At 43.0% G+C, this 21494-nt stretch overlaps 2 protein-coding genes across 2 annotated transcripts in view; one reads left to right on the top strand and one right to left on the bottom strand.

The window, feature by feature from the left end:
• Window positions 1-21494, top strand: part of LOC122490296 (histone H2B type 1-A) — a 348434-nt gene that overhangs the window by 85301 nt on the left and 241639 nt on the right. The gene's annotated exons all lie outside the window — the stretch shown is intronic.
• SLC17A1 (solute carrier family 17 member 1) overlaps window positions 1-21494 on the bottom strand; it is a 34068-nt gene that overhangs the window by 3558 nt on the left and 9016 nt on the right. The window contains exons 4-11 of the mRNA XM_043592869.1: window positions 19574-19807; window positions 19401-19488; window positions 18958-19044; window positions 16676-16797; window positions 16395-16556; window positions 15088-15220; window positions 14850-14997; window positions 5461-5551 (exon numbers count right to left, since the gene is read on the bottom strand). Of these exons, the coding sequence (XP_043448804.1) occupies window positions 5461-5551; window positions 14850-14997; window positions 15088-15220; window positions 16395-16556; window positions 16676-16797; window positions 18958-19044; window positions 19401-19488; window positions 19574-19807 (1065 nt within the window). The remainder of the gene's footprint in view (window positions 1-5460; window positions 5552-14849; window positions 14998-15087; window positions 15221-16394; window positions 16557-16675; window positions 16798-18957; window positions 19045-19400; window positions 19489-19573; window positions 19808-21494) is intronic.

Below are 21494 nucleotides of genomic sequence, written 5' to 3'. Positions count from 1 at the left end.
TTGCTCGTGTTGGTTTTCTGAAGCCTTATTTTATTCTCTCTGATTCTTAAATCTGTATTTTTCTTTCCTTTTAAAACAGCGTCTAGAAATTCCAGTCCAGTGTTAAAAAGTTGATAAGTAATGTAGGTATGATCATCCTTTTCTCATTTCTCACCTTCAGAAGTATGCATCTTATTTTTTATTCAACTTTTTAATTTCCTTATTGTTTCTTTTATAAACTGTCAGCTGCCATCACATACAAAGCTTTGTGAGGTTACGTTACTGACGTAACATCGTCACTTAACATCATCTAATGCAAATAATTGCTTTTACCACCTTTTCCAAATGCAAACACCTGCTTTGAAACACTTTAAGTTCTTCTTCTTCTTTTCTTTTGGAATGAAATATCTAGCTTTATTTTTTTTTTTTTTTGGAATTTTTTTTTGGTTGTATTTAAATTCCAGCAGTTAACATACAGTGCTATATTCCTTTCAGGAGTACGATATAGTGATTCAACACATCCATACGTTACCTGGTGAGAAGTCACCCCCACCCCGTGACCATCCGTGAGTTCTCGATAGTTAAGAATCTGTTTCTTGGTTTGCCTCTTTCCCTCTCTTTTTTCCCCTTTGCTCATTTGTTGTATTTCTTAAATTGCACTTGTGAGTGAAGTCATATGGGATTTGTCTTTCTCTGACTGACTGATTTCACATCGCGTAATACTCTCTACCTCTATCCACATCAGAAATGCATCTTAAATTTCTTCATCCGGTAAAAATAATCTATAGTATTTTGGCATAAAAAATTTCCACATTGGGGTGCCTGGGTGGCTCAGTCGGTTGAGCGTCCGACTTCGGCTTAGGTCAGGATCTCGCAGTTTGCGAGTTCGAGCCCCACGTCGGGCTCTGTGCTGACAGCTCAAAACCTGAAGCCTGCTTCGGATTCTGTGTCTCCCTCTCTCTCTGTCCCTTTCCTGCTCATGCTGTGTCTCTCTCTGTCTCTCAAAAATGAATAAACATTAAAAAAAAAAGTTGAAAAAAATTTCCACATTAAAGAAGTTCCTTTCTTTCCTTATTTTGCTAATCGGATGCAAAAAAAAAAAAAAAAAAACCTCATACAAATTTTGGAATTTTATGTACCAATTGAGATAATCATAGAAGTTTTTTTTTTTTCTACGTTGATCTAATGCGATGAATTATACCGGTAAATACACTTACATTAAACTATGTTTGCTTTACTGAAATAAAATCCACTTGGTCATGAGGTATTGTTTTTTAATATACTCTTAGCTTTGGTTGACTAATAATTTCTTTAGGACTTTGGCATCTCTGTTCATGAGTTAAATAAGCCTAAATATTTCTTCCGTTGCTATCATCTGGTTCTGGAATCAAAATTATACAAGCCTTATAAGTGCTTTCAGAATTCTTTTTCTTAATTTCCGACATCGGTAGTTGAGAACAGGAATAAACTATCCAATATTAGGTAGCACACAGCTGGTAAGCCACCTCGGCCTGAGTTCAGGTTCAAGATGTTTGAACTCTACTTCAGGTTTTCCATTTTGATTGGTCCGTCCATGGTCTCTATCTTTCGTGAGCCAATTTGGGTAAATGATATATTTTTAGAAATGATTTTGTTCATCCAGGTTTCCCCACTTTTCAGCCTGGGGTTGTTCTGAATATTCTTGGCTTTTAATCTACATTGTCCCTGAAAACATTTCCCTTTTCTCATTTGGCATTTTATTTGAATCTTGTCTCTTGTATCCTGCTCCAGAAAGTTTATCTGATGAATCTTTTCACGTTACCAATTTTAAGTTTTATATATCTTCTCTATGGTTTTATTAACTGTAGAATTTACTTATTTGCCCCCTTATGAGTTTAGTCCTTGTCTTTCGGGTTCGCTCTGTTGTTTTTCTCCCCCCCCCCCCCCAAGTTCTGGAGTCAAATGCTCAGTTTATTTATTTTTGGTTGTTTTTCTGGTGTTTTCTTTTATAAATTAGGTGAAGTTGTAAATTACCCTTAATGTCCCATATACTTCCAAATGTACCAATTTCACCATCATTCAGTTCAAGTATTACTTGATTCTTTTTTTGATGTTCTCTTAAACCTAATAATTATTTACTGTCCTGTTGTTCAGTTTTATAAACGTACGTGATCTTCTTAGAAATCCTGTCAGTATTGATTCTGGGTGTTATCGCGCTTTGGTTTTCTATAGAATACTGGTCCTCCGGAATCTGATTTACCATCTTTTCTCAGTGGAAGAACCGAGTCAAATCACTGAGCTTGCCAATATAGGCAATTGACGATCTAAGACATTTCTTACTTTCGAAATATACGTGGCTTTTTCTACGGGTCTTTTCTCTTTCATTTCTGTCATAAATGAACTGTGATTGGAGGACACATTTTGTGTAATCACAGTCCTGTTTACAATTGCTAGGATTTACATAATGGCACAGTATGTGGTCAGATTTTGTTAATGTTCCGGGACACCTTGAAAGGAATGAGGATTCTGTGGTTGTTGAGTGGGGCATTACTCTGTATATATCAGTTAGGCCAAGTGTGTTAATTGTGTTGCTCACGTCTTTTATATTCGTATAGATTTGTCCTCCTTGCTGCAACAACTATGATAAGTGATGTATTGATATCTTTCACCATAGATGTCTCTGTACCTTCTAATGGCAGAGATTTGTGGGTGTTTTGGTTACACCGGGGTACACAGCAGGTTGGCTGGGAGCTATACTCCAGTCCCCTCGTTCCCAGACCCTGGACGGTAGGGATGCGGTCACCGTTGTGATTGTTACCAGTCGCTGTGTCAGAGCACGAGAATGGCCTCCTGATTCTTAACGCTCCTCTTCAGAATTAACCCGTGTAACTTCATCTCCTATGTCATTGGCCAAAATAACTCGCATGAGTACGTTTAACTCCACGGAAGTGGGAAGACGCCAAGAAGAGAACCAGAAAAATTATCGTGGCTGCAGTAATTAACCTCCTGCTCTGCCCTTCTGGTCACCACAGATCTGATTGACTCACCTTACCCCACACAGAACACATTAATCAAGGCCGAGCACTCATTTGATCACCTCAGGACCCGATCAGAGGGCGTTCAAGTGCACAGCGAGAGGTAGCCCTCGGGATGCCTGCCTCACCTCCGTAAAGCAGCTGCTGCTGTCTGTCTCCCAATCTGGCTTCCAGAAAGGAAGGATTTATGATGGCTGTTGGATGTCCGTGCTACCACAGGATACAGCACGATGGAGCTTCCGGCCTTTTAAGTTGCCTTTACTAACAGAATTGACCCAAATTACTCTCTCATTACTGGAATCAGAAGCCTCACCAATTCTCTTGTTAGCTGCATTTAATCCGAAATTTTTTGTTTCATTTTTTATACTCTTGGTTACCAAAGGTTAGATTTGGTTGTCAGATGCTATGCTTCTTATTTATATTTTCGATCCTCTCTTTTGCTTCTTTAAATACATACATAGGGGCGCCTGGGTCAAGCGTCCGACTTCAGCTCAGGTCATGATCTCGCGGTTCGTGAGTTCGAGCCTCGAGTCGGGCTCTGTGCTGACAGCTCGGAGCCTGGAGCCTGCTTCGGGTTCTGTGCCTGCCTCTCTCTCTGCCCCTCCCCTGCTCGTGCTCTGTCTCTCTTTCTGTCTCTCTTTCGAAAATAAACATTTAAAAACATTTTTTAAATATATACATAGATTTCAAATACCTTTAAAGATATATTCCAAATTTTTTTTATTCTCTCACATGACCCCTTGTTTCTTCACGTGTTTGGTGACTCTTGGTTGATTGTGAAATCACATTCCCTAAACTTCCCTGCACGAGAAAATCCTGGAGTATGAATTTAGGGTGAGTTTCTCCGGAGAAATTTCACTAGTTTCTACCAGGCATCTGTGGCCTCCTCGAAATTTCAATTCTTGGCTTACGGCACTTGAAACCAGTCGAGTTTGAATCTGGGCCCCCAAACCTTGTGAAAATTGGTGTATTGATTCAGGTATTCAGAAGGTCTTTATTCTGTTTTTCCTTTCCCTCCGAAGCAAGGGCTGAGACAGACCAGTTCCCCCACTGGACGGAGACGGCTTTGGCTGTCTCTGGAGCCACGTTTCCTCCGAGCCTTCGGAAACCAGCGGAGAAGTCAGCTCACCTGACAAGCTTTTGGAGGTGCACTCAGCACGTCTGAGCGAGGTAAACCCAAAAAGAGACTGAGTGGGCTCTGTGCTGGGGGCGGGGGGCAGCCTGGGCTCCTGGAGCTCTGCCTTTCCACGGAGGCCACCTCTCTCATCAGGGAGTTTCCACGAGTATAGTGATTTCTCCTGCCTTCCCGATACCTTACGTATGTGGAGCGTGATGGTGGAGGGCTCCCCTCTTTGGGAAATCTGGCCATGGCAGACGCAGACCACCTCTCCTTGGCCCGGGTCATCAGGACCACGTAGAGGAATTGCCTGGATCCTGCTACACCATAGCTCATGGGCTTTCCCCCAAAGACACCAAGTTTGTATATGACCTTCACGGGGCTGGCGGTGTGAAGGGGCAGTCCTTTGTGATTACAGATTTATGCCGGCATGTGTGTCCTGACTTTTTTTTTTTTTGAGTGATTTTGGGATGTTATCTCTTGTTCCTGGTTTGTCCATCACAGCTGAAGAGGAAGGTCACCCAGGGCGGCCCGTGGCTTCAGCGGGCGTTTATGTCCCGGGGACCAAACTCTTCCTTCGTGTTCGATCTCTGAAATTTTCTCTTGTGTCTTTTTCAAGATCAGCTCGGTGCGTAGAATGATTGTTTAAGCTTGATAGGGCATTTTAGTGTTCTTAAGAGAAGGGTTTCAGGTAACCCTGCCCACAACACTTGCAGAAACACAAGTCAGCCTTTCTAGAAGTGTTTCTTCTGGTGTTTCATTCTAATTTGCTCCTGATTTTCAATTCCTTTTCTAGCAAAACTGTATCTTGTTACTTATATCACCATTCACCCAGCCAAATTCCTGTTTTGATCAGGCCACACACCCATTATTAAAAATCACAGAGGTCCTGGGCACGTGGCTGGCTCAGTCAGTTAAGAGTCAGACTTTGGCTCGGCTCATGATCTCAAGGTCTTGTGGGTTTGAGCCCCGCATCCGGCTCTGCATTGAGAGCTCAGAGCCTGGAGCCGGCTTTGGATTCTGGGTCTCCCTCTCTCTCTGCCCCTCCCCACTTGTGTGTGCTCTCTCTCTCTCAAATATTTTTTTTTTTTTAAATCACAGAGGTCCAATTCTGTCCCCCTGACCAACGACGAAAATGTTCCCAGCACAACTAATTGACATCCAGTGAGAAAGAAATTGTATTATCTGTAGGTTTGGAGGGATGCCTGATCTGACCAGGTTTGATGTGACAGAATATCTCATTACTCACCTCTGGCAGATGTCACCTCTACAATTGTTTGTATATACATTACCTTCTTTCTGTACAATTAATATGAGAAAGGTAACCGCCCATGTCTGAATGCTCCTTACCTCATTCAGGATCATTCCACACAGAATGGAAGAAATTAGTCCTCCTATCATTCCAATTACATTTGTAACTCCCTTAAGAAATCCGTAATAACTGTGAGAAAAAGAACGACAAAACACAGATGTAAAGTCGTACAAACACTACAGGAAAAGCCAGCCTAATGAAATGAGGTTTAAGAGAGCTAACTGTTTATTTCCTGAATTTTTCATTCCTCCTCCTCAAATTCCATTAAAATGTCAAAAAAGTATGCCGATATAATTAACTTTCCGGTTACAGCACAAAGTCAGAAAAGTTGGCTTTTTAAGAGATTGAGAAAATGAGACCATATAGAGTGACAGCCAGCAGGATTAGGAAATCTGTAAATACAGTTGAGAAATTCGGAAAGTGATGTTTATTGGTAATAGAAACCGGTTTAGGGTTAATACAGAATCGAAGGACTCTATTCACCTGGCCTGTTGCCACAGTCCCAGATCCTGGCCCCAGCGACTGCTCCAGTCCTCAGACAAGGAGGGCAGAAGCTAGTTTCCAAACAACAGTGCTTGGCCAGTCCTGGGTACCCAGACCCAGCTCTGCCACAAGTCAACTACAAAAGCAGGGAAGCCCCAGAGAACGATCAGTAGACTAGGGGTCAAATCTATCTGTCGATCCACAGAGCACAAGGAAGTGCCTTTCAGAGAGCGGAATCAGTGTCTTACCGAGAAATGAGTTCTCTCCAGGATGGGGAGAAGGTCACCAGACCTTTCCTGCCTAACAGATTTCACCATTGGAGGTTCTGTGTGTTCTTCCTTTTTCTGAGAGTGAGGGTTTTCTGTTTGTTTTGTTCTGTCCATTTGATTTTGTGTCCCTGGGTCTATTTTATTCCTCCCCTGCCTTCACATGTGGGAGGCTGTGTGTAGTTGGTCTGTTAGTTTCTGTGCCTTAAGAGAGGCATCACCTAGGGACCCAGAGTCCCTGCAAGCAGCCGTAGGCAGTCACTGGGTGCAAATTTGATTTGCTTTTTCGGGGGAGCTAGAGGGTGTGTCCTAATGTGTAAAGAAGAACATTTATGATCGTGAGCAGCCACAGGTGCAGATCGGGGTAGAGACCTCCAACTGTCCCCGGAAGGTAGAGTTCCCTTTTTCATTTTAGCGGTAGGACCCCTAAGGTCTTTGTGGGAATTGGGCCACTGAGGACTTTTGTGGGCCGTTGTCACATTTGCCTTCATGAGCCCCTCTCCCCATAACGATATTAAAAATTGTATTTTATGACTGTGTGTGTGTGTTGAAGAACTTTTCAGTGTCATCTAATTGTCAGATTTACTGACATGAAGTTGTCCATAATATGATTTCCTTTTTATATGCTGTGACTTACCATAATGCACACTTTGATGTTACTCATTTGACCGTTTTTCTCTTTTTCTTAATCAGCCTTCATTATTTTATCAATTTTATTAATTCCCAAAGAACCAACCTGTGACATTATTGATTTTATGTTATGACTTTTTTCCCCCTAATCTTCATGATTTGGGGGGGGAGGGTTAAATTTGCTCCTTTTTTCCTGGCTACTTGAGATCAAAACATGATTACTGATTTGAAGACTTAACTGTCTTTCGATGTATATGTTTAAAGCTATACGTGTCTCTCTCGGCATGATTTTAAAACCATCCCACATACTTTGAAATGTCCTATTTCATTATAATTTAGTGAAAGTATTTTCTAATTCCAACTGTGATTTCTTCTTTAACTCAGACATTAATTTGAAAGCAATCGGTTATGTGTCATTTACTTTTGATGGCAACCTTAATTCACTGTGATCTAAGAATATACAGTAAAACCTTGGTATGTGAGCATAATTCGTTCCAGAAACATCCTTGTCATCGAAAGCACGTGTATATCAGAGTGAATTTCAAGAACCGTTGGCTCAGTTGTGATCAGGTGACATTTGGCCTCATGTACAACTCGTATTGCAAGATGTCGCTCGTTTATCAAGTTAAAATTTATTAGAAACGTTTGCTTGTCCTGCACAGGACACTCACAGGACAAGTTACTCGCAGTCCAAGATGTTACTCTTCTGAATGATTTCAATCGTTTTAAATTAATTGCAGCTTGCTTTATGACCCAGCATATTGTCAGTTTCAATAACTGCCCCGTAGGCAACTGAAAATAATTGGGATCCTCTCCTCGTTGAGCACAGTGTCGTGTTCCATATTCATCAATTAGGTCAAGCCCGTCACATTTTGTTCTTGTCATTCTAGTCGTCCACGTCCTTACTAACTTCGTGTCTCCCTCATATTTTGTACAAGCTGTTCAAAGAGGGTATGAAAATTTCTCCCTCCGTGGTACGTTTGTCTAGCTCTTTGAGTCCTCTCAGTTCGTACTGAATATAAATTAAGACTGTATTCTTGGATTCAGAGGTATAATTCTGATATTTTTCTCTTCACCATTGTGAACTAACACTTTATTTCTAGTAGTGTTCCACTTTTTCCGATAGTTGTTTCAAGTTTCTTTTGGTTAATATTTGCGTGGGATACCTCTCTATATCCTTTAATTGCATCCGTGCTATGTCCTCATGTTTATTGCATGTTTTATTTGTAGCAGGCTACAGTGTCCTTTATCATTGAGCTGGACAGTCTTGATACTCACTTGGAATATTTCATCCATATTGGTCTAATACAATAACTGATATACTTATGACTCTTTATCTGTTCACTATTTTCTTTTTGACCTCTGCTTTCACATTCCACTTTTTCTTTCCTCTAGATTCATCGGTTTTATTTTTTCCGTCTATGACAGTATTTCACTGTTGTTTTCAAGCACTGAAGATATTATAGCATGTCCTTTTCACTTTAGTATGAATTATACTTTTACTCTTTTCTCTACAACACCGGAAGCTTAGAACATTTTTAAGATTGTAATATTTTAACATTTCTGTGCATCTCCCTCTTTGCATTGTTGCATCCTGTATTTTAATTCCTTAATGCAGTTTGGTTTGATGTGCATTTCAACTCACAAGGTATTCTCTACTGTTTTGCAAATCAGTGGTCTCTATAATTACACACATATTTACCGCCTTATCGCTCCTGAGTCCTCCTAGCACAATCAGATTTCAATAGGGATAATTTCTTTTTACCTGAAAATTTTCTTTCGGTATCTCTTTTAATGAACATCCACTGGTGGCAATTTCTCTGTCTGAAAACATTTTTATTTTGCTTTGACTTTCGAAGAGTGTTTTCACTAGGTATAAAATTCTAGGCTGACATTTATTTGTCTTTTAGCACTTTATAGAGCTCTGGATTTCATGGTTTCTATTGAAACCAGAGGTCAGGCTTAATATTGTGCTACTGGGAAGTAACATGCCTTTTCTCTCTAGTTCCTTTTAAGATTTTTTTTTCTTTGTCTTTGATTTTTAGCATTCTTAATATATATATTATAATTTACATGTCACATGGTTGAAATTCACAGAGCTTTGTGCATGTGTGGTTTACCGTTTTTCATTACTTTCGTATTATTTGGGGCTGTTTTCTCGTAAAATATGGCTTATGTCCCATTTTATTTCTCCTTTCCTTCTGAGACTCAAGTACAGATTTGTTAGCCTTTTTACCTCATTCCACATTTCCATTTATTCTCTTTTTTTTTTCCTGTATATTTTAGTTTGGATATTTCCTATGATACACCTTCCTATTTACCAATCCTGTCTTCTCTTTGTGGCTAATTTGTCATTAAACCTATCTGTTGGGGCGCCTGGGTGGCTCAGTCGGTTGGGCGGCCAACTACAGTTCAGGTCATGATCTCGCAGTCTGTGAGTTCAAGCCCCACATCAGGCTCTGTCATGAGAGCTCAGAGCCTGGAGCCTGCTTCCGATTCTGGTTCTCCCTCTCTCTGCCCCTTCCCTGCCTGCTCTCTGTCTCTCTCTCCCTCCCAGAAATAATAAAAAGAACAATAAAAAAAATTTTAAAAACCCTATTAAAATTTTAATTGCAGACATTTTATTCTTCAGCTCTCAAACTTCCGTTTGATTTTTTGTATAGATTCCATTGCTGGTCAAATTCTTTATGTTTTCATCTCTTTTCTTTAGCTTTCCCCCCTGGTTTCTTGGTATATTCATCACAGCTATTGCGAAGTTCTTCTCACCTGATAACTTTAATATCTCTATCAGTGGTAGGACTATTTCTGATGCATTTATGGTTACTGATCACATGGCCCTATCCCTTGTCATGCCTCGTAATTTTTTACTAAATGCTGGACATTGTGAATAAGAGCTGTAGGGACTCCAAGAATATGTCATACTTTTCAAGAAAAGATTCACTGTTCTCTGTACTAGATTTGGAGAGGAGGGAATAGATCACTAATCTAATTAGGGAATGAACTAAGATGAGGCTAGGTTCCACTGTTGGCAAGAGTCAGTTTACCTCTAGAACCCCCCCTAGGTATTGCACTTCATGTTGTTACATGGAGAGTTCAGTATATTTGGCCGGGGCCCTCCAGGCTTTGGTAGATCTTGTCTCCTCTGTACAGATAGTATAGGAAATTCTGCCACTTGCCTGGTCGAACTTCAGAATTCAACAAATATCTCAAGGAGAGAAAGTGACTTTATGCTCAAATTCTCTTAATTTCCAATGTTGTCGTTCCAGCCCGTGCACCTGGAAGCTTGGCTAATCTCTCTATTCAGAGAAGCAGCCTCCTGCCAGGGCCAAACCTGGATTATTAGCCATTTGCCAATTGGCACATGACCCCAAGAAAAAAGTGGCAGGAACTGTCCGCTCACCTCAGAGGTGCCATCCCCTTGTATTTTTGGTCTTATTGGCCTCTGCTGCAGGCTGATGTCTTTTAATGACTGTTTTTGGTATGTCTTTTAAAGAATTTTTTTTCAAGTAATCTCTACACCCTACATGGGGCTAGAACCCACAACCCCAAGATCGAGAGTCGCACACCCTACTGACTGAGCCAGACAGGCGTCCCTACTTTTGGTACTTTATTTGGCCTTTTCAAAGGTTTCCCACCTGGAATGTCAGTCATCCACAGCTGCTCAATCCTGTGTGGAAGTTGAACAGTTTTCTCAAATTTTGCTTTGCAGTTGTACAATGTTGGGTGCATAGAAACTTAGAAACTTATATCATCTAGTGAATTGAAATAATCATTAAAAATTCTTATTTCTAGTAATGCATCTTGACTTAAAGTCTACTTTGGCTGATCTGTTTTCCTTGATTTTGCTTTTAATCTATTATATTTTGTTTTTGTTTTTATTTTAATCCAGATTAAGTTAATTTGGAACATATAGTCCTTTTATATTTTTTTTTTCTGATACATTTGACTTAAAATGATCATCATTCTTTTTCCCACCAATTTTATGTTCCTGTTTAAACTTTACTCTTTACTTCTTTTTCATTGTTTTTTAAAAATATTTCCTTTACATCGTTATTTTCCTTCAGTAGTTACCCTAGAGATTAAAATATATATTCTTGACTTATTTTAGTCTAATATAAATGAATAGTCTTGCGAATTCCCATTAATGAAAACATCTTAGAACACATATTCACATATTCATTTGTGCCTTTTTATCTTTTGTGCTGTTCATTGTTGTGCATTTTAATTTACATATTTTTATGCCCTAATGGTATTGTCTTTTGTGAATTCAATAATTATTAGATTTATTTTATTTTTTCCTCTCTATCTCTCTTTCTTCATTCCATATTTCTATGCTTCATCTGTGATTATTTTTCTTCTGTCCAAAGAATTCCCATTTAATAAGTTTTCATTGGGTGTCTGTCGCTGGTGAATTCTCATAATTTGCCTGAAAATGTTTTTATCTTACCTTAATTCTTGAAGGAATTGTTGCTGAAGATAGATTTCTAGTTAACAGTGATTTTAGTTTATTTAATTATTTTTTTTTTACCTATTTGAGATTCGGTAAAAAAAAAAAATAATTAAATAAACTAAAATCACTGTTAACTAGAAATCTAAACATCGTTCCTGTTCAGAAGCTGCCAGTCTTATTATTTCTTCTTTGAAAGCAACGTGCCTTTTGCACTTGGCTGTTTTTAAGAGATCTCTCTTTCTCCCTCCCCACCTTTCTGGTTTTGGTAATTTTACTCTGACAAGTGTAGGAGCGATTTTCTTTATATTTGTCCTGTTATCTCTTCGGTAACTAGGACATCTTTGACGACTGTGTTCTCCTCCCAGATTCAGAAGTCTTTAGCATGTTGTTACCGGGGAAAGGATGTGACCTATTTGTACTAAGAGAGGTGATTTCATTCCATAGTTGAAGAAATAAACAGAATCTTCGGTGTCAAGATCCTGAATGCCTTGACAATTCCTCTGAAAACCGTGACCTATCCATACGATGGAACGGACGGTTCTTTGATCTGAGAGTGGCAAGGGGAGAACGTGTGATGCTCTAATCCTCATGCCATTCAATCCTCAAACAGTAGCTATTTGATATGAGGAATGAAAACAACCTGGAGGTTGCTGTAATGCAGGATAATCTTCTGGACAACGGTCTGCTCTACATTTGCTCATTCCTCAGCTGCAACAGTCTGGGGTAAAAAGCATTTTGGAGATTTAAATAGCCACTGAAGGAGACTTTCAATTTTATCCGTTTTATATTTTGGCGTACTATGATTTAGTAGAGCCCAAATAATATTCCAATACCTGAACTACAGTTGAGACCCACACGGAAGGGGTGCACAATCCATCCAGTCAAAAATAATTAAAAGTGGGGGCTCCTGGGTGGCTCGGTCAGTTAAGCATTGGACTTCGGCCCAGGTCATGATCTCACAGTTTGTGAGTTCAAGCCCCGGGTCGGGCTCTGTGCTGACAGCTCGAAGCTTGGAGCCTCCTTTTCATTCTGTGGCTCCCTCTCTCTCTGTCCTTCCCCTGCTTACACTCTGTCTCTCTGTCTCTCTCTCTCTCTCTCTCTCTCTCTCTCTCTCTCTCTTTCAAAACTAAACAAACGTTTTAAAAAATTATTTGAAAAATAATAATTTAAAGTAATTCAAATCTTTTTTGGAGCCTTCTTTTAAGAATGTCAAGGCAATGACAGTTTCTTCTTAACGCATCACAGAACATCTTTCTAATTCTCTGGGCTTTTCTACTCTTGGTACCCACCATAAGCAATAGCGGCCACTACATTCTTAGGTCTTCTCTGTCTCACTCAATCCTAGTTTCCAAACAGTACTCTCACAAAACCACATGTGTGTGTTTCTGCTTCCTTCCAGAACTTTCTTCCCCACCACCTTTGTTCTGCTCCAACCTATATAATCCCTGTACTACTCTTCAGTTCTAACAAAGACCAAATTTCGCCGAGAGGACAATTCAGAACTGTATCTGCTAAGAGAACTCTCTCTAATAGGCAAGAGAAGTATATGATTAGGAACATTCTGCTTTAAGTAAGTTTGGTCTCCATCCCATTAGTAAAAGGCGATTAAGCCCTACACATTGATATGATTGAGCTATAATGCACATATGCCCTAAAGACCGAGGATGACCTAGCTTAAGAGACTGAGAATTGTTTCTAGTTTGTGTATTAGGATATTTATTCTCCCCGACTCTACAAAATTAGCTGGCCGACCTGGAGTTTGGGTCCATTGGAACAGTGCAACTCAGGCCAAGTGCTGTGTTACCCCAGCCCCTGCTGGTTGAGATAGTTCAGGTCCTACTGAGCAGATGCTAGCAACTGGCACTGTTGAGGGAGTGACTACAGCTGGTCCACTTTGGAAGCAGACGTATGTAGGTATGCACCCTCCGTCCTTATTGCTGTATGACTTAACATAAATTCCTTACCCTGCTCTTTAGTTTCCTCGGCCACACTCATGTGGATAACATGATCTCATTCACATTGGGGCATGATGGGCACATGGAAAATACTCAAGAAATGCTACTATTTATAATTTCCTTTCTCATTCTTTTTGGGTTTTTTTTAAATGTTTATTTGTTTTGGAGAGAGAGCACAAGTGGGAGAGGGGCAGAGAGAGGGAGACACAGAATCCGAAGCAGGCTCCAGGCTCTGAGCTGTCAGCACAGACCCCGATGTGGGACTCGAACCCATGAACCGTGAGATCATGACCCGAGCCGAAATTGGACGCTTCACCGACTGAGCCGCCCAGGCGCCCTTCCTTTCTCATTCTTGACCTCAAAGTGCATATGGCTCAGTTGACATGGTGCTTTCTATATCAAATAATCCTTACACGTTTTTATACAACTCCAGGTGATCAGAACACCTGCGGGCGTTTTTAAGGAGGGTCTTGGAACTGAATGAAACAAATGGATACATGTCCTCATTACTCTGACGCTCACCTTGTGTAGATATGATGGACGAGGTTCTTTGTAAGAGTTGACAAGTGGGTTATTTTTTGTTGATTTTGCATCTCTACCGCCACGGCCCCTGCTTTACTAAACTTCAGAGAATCGTGTTCATAGTGGATCTAAGTTCCCCAGGGACTACTAGCCCCGCAAAGTACGATGTAGACAGCGCCCCCTGGAGCTGTACAAATGGCAGAACTGCTGCCATCAGCCACACTTAGTGTATCTTCCACAAGGGCAGAACTGGGGACCCTGGGTGGCTCAGTCAGTGGAGTGTCTGACTTCGGCTCAGGTCATGATCTCACGGTTCGTGAGGCCAGGCCCCGTGTCAGACTCTGTGCTGACAGCTTGGAGCCTGGAGCCTGCTTTACACTCTGTCTCTCTCTCTCTCTCTCTCTCTCTCTCTCTCTCAAAAATACGTAAACATTAAAAAAAAAATTTAATAAAAAATTTAAGTTAAACTAAATGCGATTAAAAGGCGGAACGGTAAAGAGAGCAAAAAGATCTTGCTAGACGGATCTGGATTCAAATCCTAAGTAAGATCCCAAACCAGTGATGAGGTCTTAGACGCACAAGTAACTGACCCTCAGTTTCCTTGGTTGTTAAATAAGTATGTTTACTAACTGGGGGGTTGTCACGAAGATTCATGATATATAAACATGCATACACTAACAACGACAGCGGAGCAACTGACCTTTATGCGGTGCTTGCTGTGTGCCCGGCGCTCTTCTGTGTATTTGACCTGTTAACTTATTTAATCCTCTAATAACCCTATGAGGTCCACATTCTCTTATTACCCCTGTTTTGTAGATGTGAAGCAGGCACAGAGAAGGTAAGCAGGTTGCTTGAGCGGCGTGTTCACGCTATTATCGAAACCGAACCTTCCGACTTTAGAACCTGTGCTCTGAATCACTGGGCTACACTTCATACACATAAGAGTTGCACACATTAATATATCATTAGGCACATAATTATTACTTAGAGGAGATCTCTGAACTATACTGACGCTTCTTTGGGAAGCATTTTGGCCTGCCGGCCATGAACGCACAACACGGTGGAAATCTTAAAGCGCCCTGGAGAGCTTGGATACAAGAAAGAGATGTTTACCATCATACCTGGGAGCAATATCCAAGCCATTAATAAGTAGTCCGGCCATACAAAAGCTTCCTGTGGAACCAGTAAGTATCAGGAAAACGATGGTGCTGTAGAAGCTGAAACTCAGGTGAACCAGGCACAGACCAAAGAAGGGAGGCAGGAAGAGTCCTGGGGAGCCATCCAGACAACACAGTTAGGGGTGTCCCGAAGATGGGGTGAAGTAACTCAAAGTGCTTGAATGTCCTGGCTGTTCCTTACCTAGTGTGCTGAAGAGCTTCCGGATGGTATTGAGGCGGAGAATATTCCTGGACAGGAAGAAGTCTGCAGCGTGACCTGCCAGGATACCAAAGCTCCACGCAAACAAATAGGGGAGGGCTGACAGCAGCCCATTCTGAGAAAGAAATGTCATCGGAAGGATGAGTCCGGTAGCCAGAGCCATCCCTACGCTGAAGTTCAGCACTGAACATCTGTATTGCCATAGGAGACACCATCAACATACAACCACAGAATTCTGACTTGGGGCCACACCACCCAAAAGAAAGAGGAAAATAGCCTTGAGGTCAGACATAGTTGTCACGGGGTGTCTCGGTCAGATGAGCGTCCGACCCTTAATTTTGGCTCAGGTCACGATCCCAGGGTTGTGCAGTCGAGCCCCACATCGGGTTCTGCGCTGAGTGAGGATTGCTTGGGATTCTCACTCTCCCTCTGCCCCTCTCCCCTCTCCCCTCTCCCTGCTCGTGCGCCCACACTCTCTCTCACTCCAATAAATAAATAAATAAAAAACGGTTGTCACAGTATGTCTAGTTTTCTATCGGTAGTGTCACGGGAACTGAAAGTTCTGGATAATAGAGATGAAGACTACACTTGGGAATGGGGACAGCTGGCTCGGGGGAGAAAGAGTGATGACAACAATTACAAACATTTATCTGGTGCTTACTCTGGATCGCTGCTATTAATTCTTTCAACCCCTCCATGGTCTCGTGGAGGGCAAAATTGAATCAGAAAGAGCTTAAATGACCTCACTGTCACGTTGGCCCCTAGGCTGGGTTCCTGGAGGTTCACTGCAGAATGCCACTTTGGGCATTCCATTTCTATGGGAGTCTTTTCTGGTTACCATGGCATCAGACATAAGGTTCTAGGCATCAGTGATTCTCCAAGTCAGACAAGCAATGAGAGAGCCCGTCATTTCAAAGCAAGAGCTGAGTCATGGGTTCTCAGCCCGGGACTCATTGCCTTGTTCCAAGAAATAGGATGGGTGTGACTGGGCACGGTGGAGGGGAGGATGAGTCCCTGTAGGGAACGATGGTGTTGAGCCTTGAGTACTACAGCAGGGCAATAATACATACAGTGAATGGTGGGGAAAGGCACTACGGGAACAGGACTGTGTTTTGCGGAGGCCGGACACGGTGCCTACACCTTTTGTTCCGGGAAATGGTGACAGAAAAAGTGGAAACAGTGAGTCTCCAGGTGCAGAGCATCAGCTAGACAGTGTAGAGAGGCCAAGAGCTAGGACTAGAGTCATGAGAAGTTTCCTAAAGTTAAAAGGAGAGGAAAGGTGCCCTTACCTCTTTTACATTCACATGAAGGTTGGAGTCGACAAACGTCGGGGTGTAGAAAAGCATGATGTTGTTTGTCCAGTGGAAAGCAAAAGAACCGAAAACAATGGCCCAGAGTGGGAGAGACTTAATCATAGCCTTGATCGGCAGAGACCGTGTTCTTGAGCTGCTCTGGGAAAAAACAGCAACAACAACGAAACATTGACTGTCAGCCCATTAGGAGAAGCTGGAACGCGGTTTCTTTGGGCACAGAATCTGGGAGCTGCCACCGTGGAGCGTCCGTGTCCTACCTGCTGCTGGTTGAGGGATGACAAGATGTAGTTCTTCTCACTGACGCTTATACACGGGTGGGTCTTGGGGTCGTCATAGAACAGAAGGAACCAGAGAAGACTCACGCCACAGCCACAGGCGCCTCTCAAAGCAGAACAGGTTAGAATTGAAATTGCTTCTGTCCATAGTAAGTGCCCTTCCCACCTTGACGTGTCTCGTCATCGGTCCGAGAACCTGAACCTCCTCTTTCTTCTTTGCAACTTTACAGCAAAGCTTGCATTTTGGGCAGTCCTCTCTGTATCCGAGGCTGCCTCTGCCTCCAGAATGAATTTTGCGGAAAGGGCGGCAAGCCCTCTGGCCCTCGAGCCTCTGTATCCCTCCACTCATGAGAGTGGACCTCCCTGCTCCTAGACAGACCCTCATCTCTAGATCCCCGATGTGTCCCACCGTGAGAAGACGGCACAGCCGAGACCTCAAAGGGCTTGACCATCACCTAGCTTTGGGAGCTTCGGTCTTGGCCACGCTCTTAAGATACAGCCCCGGCCTGGGGGATTATACAAGTCCTCCCTGAGTTTGCCAAAGGATTTGTCGTTTTTGAGTGTTTTGTACTAATGACCCTTTAGCAATCCTGTTAGGACAGGGGGTGCAGTGCTCGCCAGTGCATCTTCCAGAGATGCATTCATTCATTCGAAAAGTAGTGATGAAATGCGCATTCTGTACCATTCACTATTCTAGGCGCTGGGGGTAGAGCAGCGGATAGACCAGACAGATAGTTCTGTCTTCGTGGAGTTTATTTTCTAGTGGATGAGAAGGAGAGCATGAAAAGTAAGTAGGTAAAAGGTGTTAAATGTCAGTGGTAAGAGCTGTGGAGAGAAGTTGCGGGGGAGGAGGGGAGGAGTGAGTGTCAGGCTCCGTGGAGGCTGGGATGTGGATGTGGGGCCAGGCAGAGGGAGCAGAGAGTGCCAGAGCCTAGGTTATGAGGCCAGTGTGACTGGAGAGGAAGCAAGGGCTGGGGCGAGGCGGTGGGGGGGTGGGAGGGTCCTGGTGTCTCCGTCGGTTGAGCGTCCGACTTCGGCTCAGGTCACGATCTCGTGGTTCGGGAGTTCGAGCCCCATGTCAGGCTCTGTGCTGATGGCTCGGAGCCTGAAGCCTGCTTCCGATTCTGTGTCTCCCCCCTCTCTGCCCCTGCCTTGCTCGCGCTCTGCCTCTCTCTCTCAAAAACAAATAAGCATTAACAAAAAAAAAATTTTTTTAAAGCATATTGACAACATACAACTCCCACCTCACTCCGTGGCCTGAGGACCTAATCCCAAGGTGACGCGTAAGTGGAGAGAAGCCCCCTAAGACATGGGCAATATGTACATTTCTGTGTGACAGTTTAGCCCTCAGGAAAGTCCTGTGGTGCTGTCAGGGAATATTGATGTGCAGAAAGGTCAGCTTGCTCGCTCCGAGACGCGTGGTTAGTAAGGGGTCACCGACACTTAGCATGAATCACATTTTTAGGGAGGGAATACGGTCCTAGAGGAGGAGCCTGGGCCAGAGCTTTGAAGAAAGCCAGGAGTTCGTGGCAAGGAGAAGAGGAAAAGTCTGCAGAAGACTGAGCAGGAATGGCCAGAAGAATGAAGTCTGGTCAGGGGGTCAGGCAGACCCCCCCCCCCCCCCCCGCCGCTGCCCCCGGTATTGTTGGATGTGATTGAGAATTCAGGTTCAGGACCGAAGAACCTCCACTTGATTTGTGGGCATGGAGGCTTGGCCAGCTCTAACATTTGTGAGGCCCGGGGCAAGACACAGGAACATTTAAAAGTCGCAAATAAAGCTACTGATTTGTACTACACTTGAATATAATATGTCTTCTCGTCCTGTGTTGACCCCGCTAACTTCAGAATGGCCTGGAGAGAGACTTCTGCTTTCTGATCCGGCACGTAAGGAACTTGGAAGAGTCATCCTTCCCATCCTCGTGACCAGAAAAGTGTTTACAGACTAAAAATCAACAAGTCGTCTTCGATCCCGCAGAGAGTTGAGGTCATAGGGCAAGCTGTGGCTCCCCCAAATTGGAGAGACGGACAGGCGGACACAGAGAATGGCAGCTCCCCGGAAGAGAGGACTGGAAGCGTAAAACTGCACGGAACCAGTACCAGGGCAGGAGGAAATTAATGAAGGCTGACCTCTTACCCTCCATGAGATTCATGATTTTTAAAGCCATTAACTTTACATAAATTATTACGTTGTAGTCAGGTTTTTTTTTTTTTTTTTATTTTTTCAGCTCTGAATAATGACTGGGATTTTACAGAAAGAGACTCACCAAAAATGTAGAAGACCACGGGCCAGCCCAGGGATTGGCAGATGAATCCAGTCACAAGCAGAACAATGAAGGGCCCCAGCAGAACCCCTAATCAGAAAGCACAAAGAGCACCCCTAAGGAGCAGACATCTGAACCTAGAGATAATGTAAGCGTCAGGGTAGCAATGAACGATTTCCGGTGAAATACATTTGTAGAGCAAAACACTGGGCAGAAAAAACGAATAAAATATTTGCTTTCCCCCCTCTCTCTCCCTTTTTCTGTTGTTTGAGATAAAGAAGCCTCTCCTTTCTAGACAGTTTCCGCATCTTTAAAGGGGGGCTGCCGGAACAGATGGTTTCCAAAGCCCCGGACAGTTCAAAACACACATCTTTTACAGCTCTAGGAAGAACACGGCACGGGGAGGTAGCAGTGACACTCACACCTTCGAGGCCCTAGGTCGTTACCTGATAGACTCAGGGAGGTGAGTCGGCCTCGTTCCAAGGGTGGAGCCCACTTGACCCATATTGCGTGCTGAGCTATTAATGCTGACCCCTGAAATCAGAAGGATTAGGACATCTGATCTCTGATGCTTCCTGTGAATTCCAGCCCTGTTCACTTGTTGCGTTAACCTTAGTACCTGGGAAACTCCCTGGGCCGCCCGACATGCGATGATCCAAGCTTCTCCACCTTCAGCGGCCATCGGCAGGATCAGGCTAAACAGGGAGCTGAGGAATAGTGCAGAGCCGATCGTTTTCTTGATGGAGTATTTTTCAGACAAGTATCCAACAGGAATTTGGATGATGAGTATGCCATAGAAGATGGAACTGAAGATGATGCCCTGGGTTTTAGGACTCCAGTTGTACACGGGGTTCTGGGGGGAAAAGAGAGAGAGAGAGAGAGAGAGTCGCATGGAGCCACTCTGCATCCTGGTGAGTTACTGTGATAGTCAGGGATGCGGGGACACTGGTCTGCAGGCTTCCTTGGGGTCAAGGAGCTCCCCTCTGCTTCATTTTCCATCATGAGACCTTTGCTGCTCCTTTATAACATCATTTCCTATGGGGTACTGACATTTCACACTGGTATCTTCAAGGCTAATGGCGAGTCCTTGCACCGTCTCTACCCCCAGTAGGGTGTAGACGTTTAATACTTATTCCTGGAACATTGCTACTCTGCGTGTCAGGTCTTCTGTGGAATACCACACTTGCCGCCATCATTAATTGCCTGTTGCCTTCTGTCTTCCTCCGATTCCTCTGTTAAGTTACCCTCGTTCCCCAGACAGACATTTCCCCACATACGTACTACTCCCGGAGACAGAAACAGTGATCGATCAAATCGTGAAGAGAAGGTGTCGGGCTGAACCGTGAAAATCATTGGATGAGACAGGGAAGGAAGAGGGCCAATTCTCTTTTGGTGCTTGGTTCTCTCCTTTTCTAAAATGTTCTGTCTCGTGTTTCCAAAATCCTCCCCTGAGATCTGTCAACTCACTTGTATTCCACGCTCTACTGCCTGAGCACAGCCTCCTGTCACCGGGCCACCTCTGCTCTGAGGTCCTGTGTCTACTGTTGCCCGTAAATATAATTGCCTCCCTAGTTTTTAGCTGCATTTTGTAATTTCAGGTTACAACTCAGATCTGCTCTGTGGAAACAATTTTCTGGTGAGTTTTCATCTTTTGGATGTGTTTGGAAAATACATGCTGTATTTTCTCTCTCTCTCTCTCCCTCCCTCTCTCTCTCTCTCTCTTCCATCTACTTCCTTTGTATGGCTGCAAAGAGAATTCCTTTTGTGTGACTCCGATGTGAAGGAGATCAGTTTCCCTGGATCTTCTAAAGAGGCTCTTTTTTTACGTGTGTGGCCCCTGCAAATACCCATTTTTCTAGAATATGGGGTTCTCAATATTTAAACCAAAGCAATGGAATACTACAAATGTTTCAGGATATCGTTCAAGGAAAAATTGGATAAAAAGATTTTAACAGATTTCTGAGGGACAAACGATGCAATAAACTGCATACTTGATCTTTGACATAAAATGTACAACTTGACACGTGTAATTACGTGCACGCTCGCAAAACCGTCACTACAGTCAAGGAAATGTACGTGTTCTTCACCTCTAAAAGTTTCCTTACTTATTTTTGTAATTCCTCTTTCCTGCTGTTCTCCCACCACTGATTTTCTCTGCCTGTCACTACGTCATCGTTTTTATTTTCTGGAGGTTTTCTATAAATTCGCCGAACTTATTTTGAGTTTCATCCATTTATTTTTAGCATTCATATATGATTAGTGCTAAGCAGTACCCTGTTTTAGGACTGTACTATAGCGTGTGCATTCATTCATCTGTTGAACCTTTTTATTGTTTCCAGTCTGGGGCTATTACAAATAAAGCGACTGTGAGCATTTACGTACAAGTCTCTGTACGGACATGTGTGTTCATTTCTCTTCAGTAAATACCTGGCATGGAATGGGGGGATCATACGGTAGGTCACTGAAGTGATTGTACCATTTTACATCCTCCCCAGCGATGCTAGAAGCTTCGGTGTGTAGTCATAAACCTTTATGGATTT

This window comes from Prionailurus bengalensis, chromosome B2, assembly GCF_016509475.1.
Source record: "Prionailurus bengalensis isolate Pbe53 chromosome B2, Fcat_Pben_1.1_paternal_pri, whole genome shotgun sequence".
Classification (NCBI taxonomy): domain Eukaryota; kingdom Metazoa; phylum Chordata; class Mammalia; order Carnivora; family Felidae; genus Prionailurus; species Prionailurus bengalensis.
The sequence above is the reverse complement of the archived record's forward strand: the minus strand, read 5'-3'. Positions and strand labels throughout refer to the sequence as shown.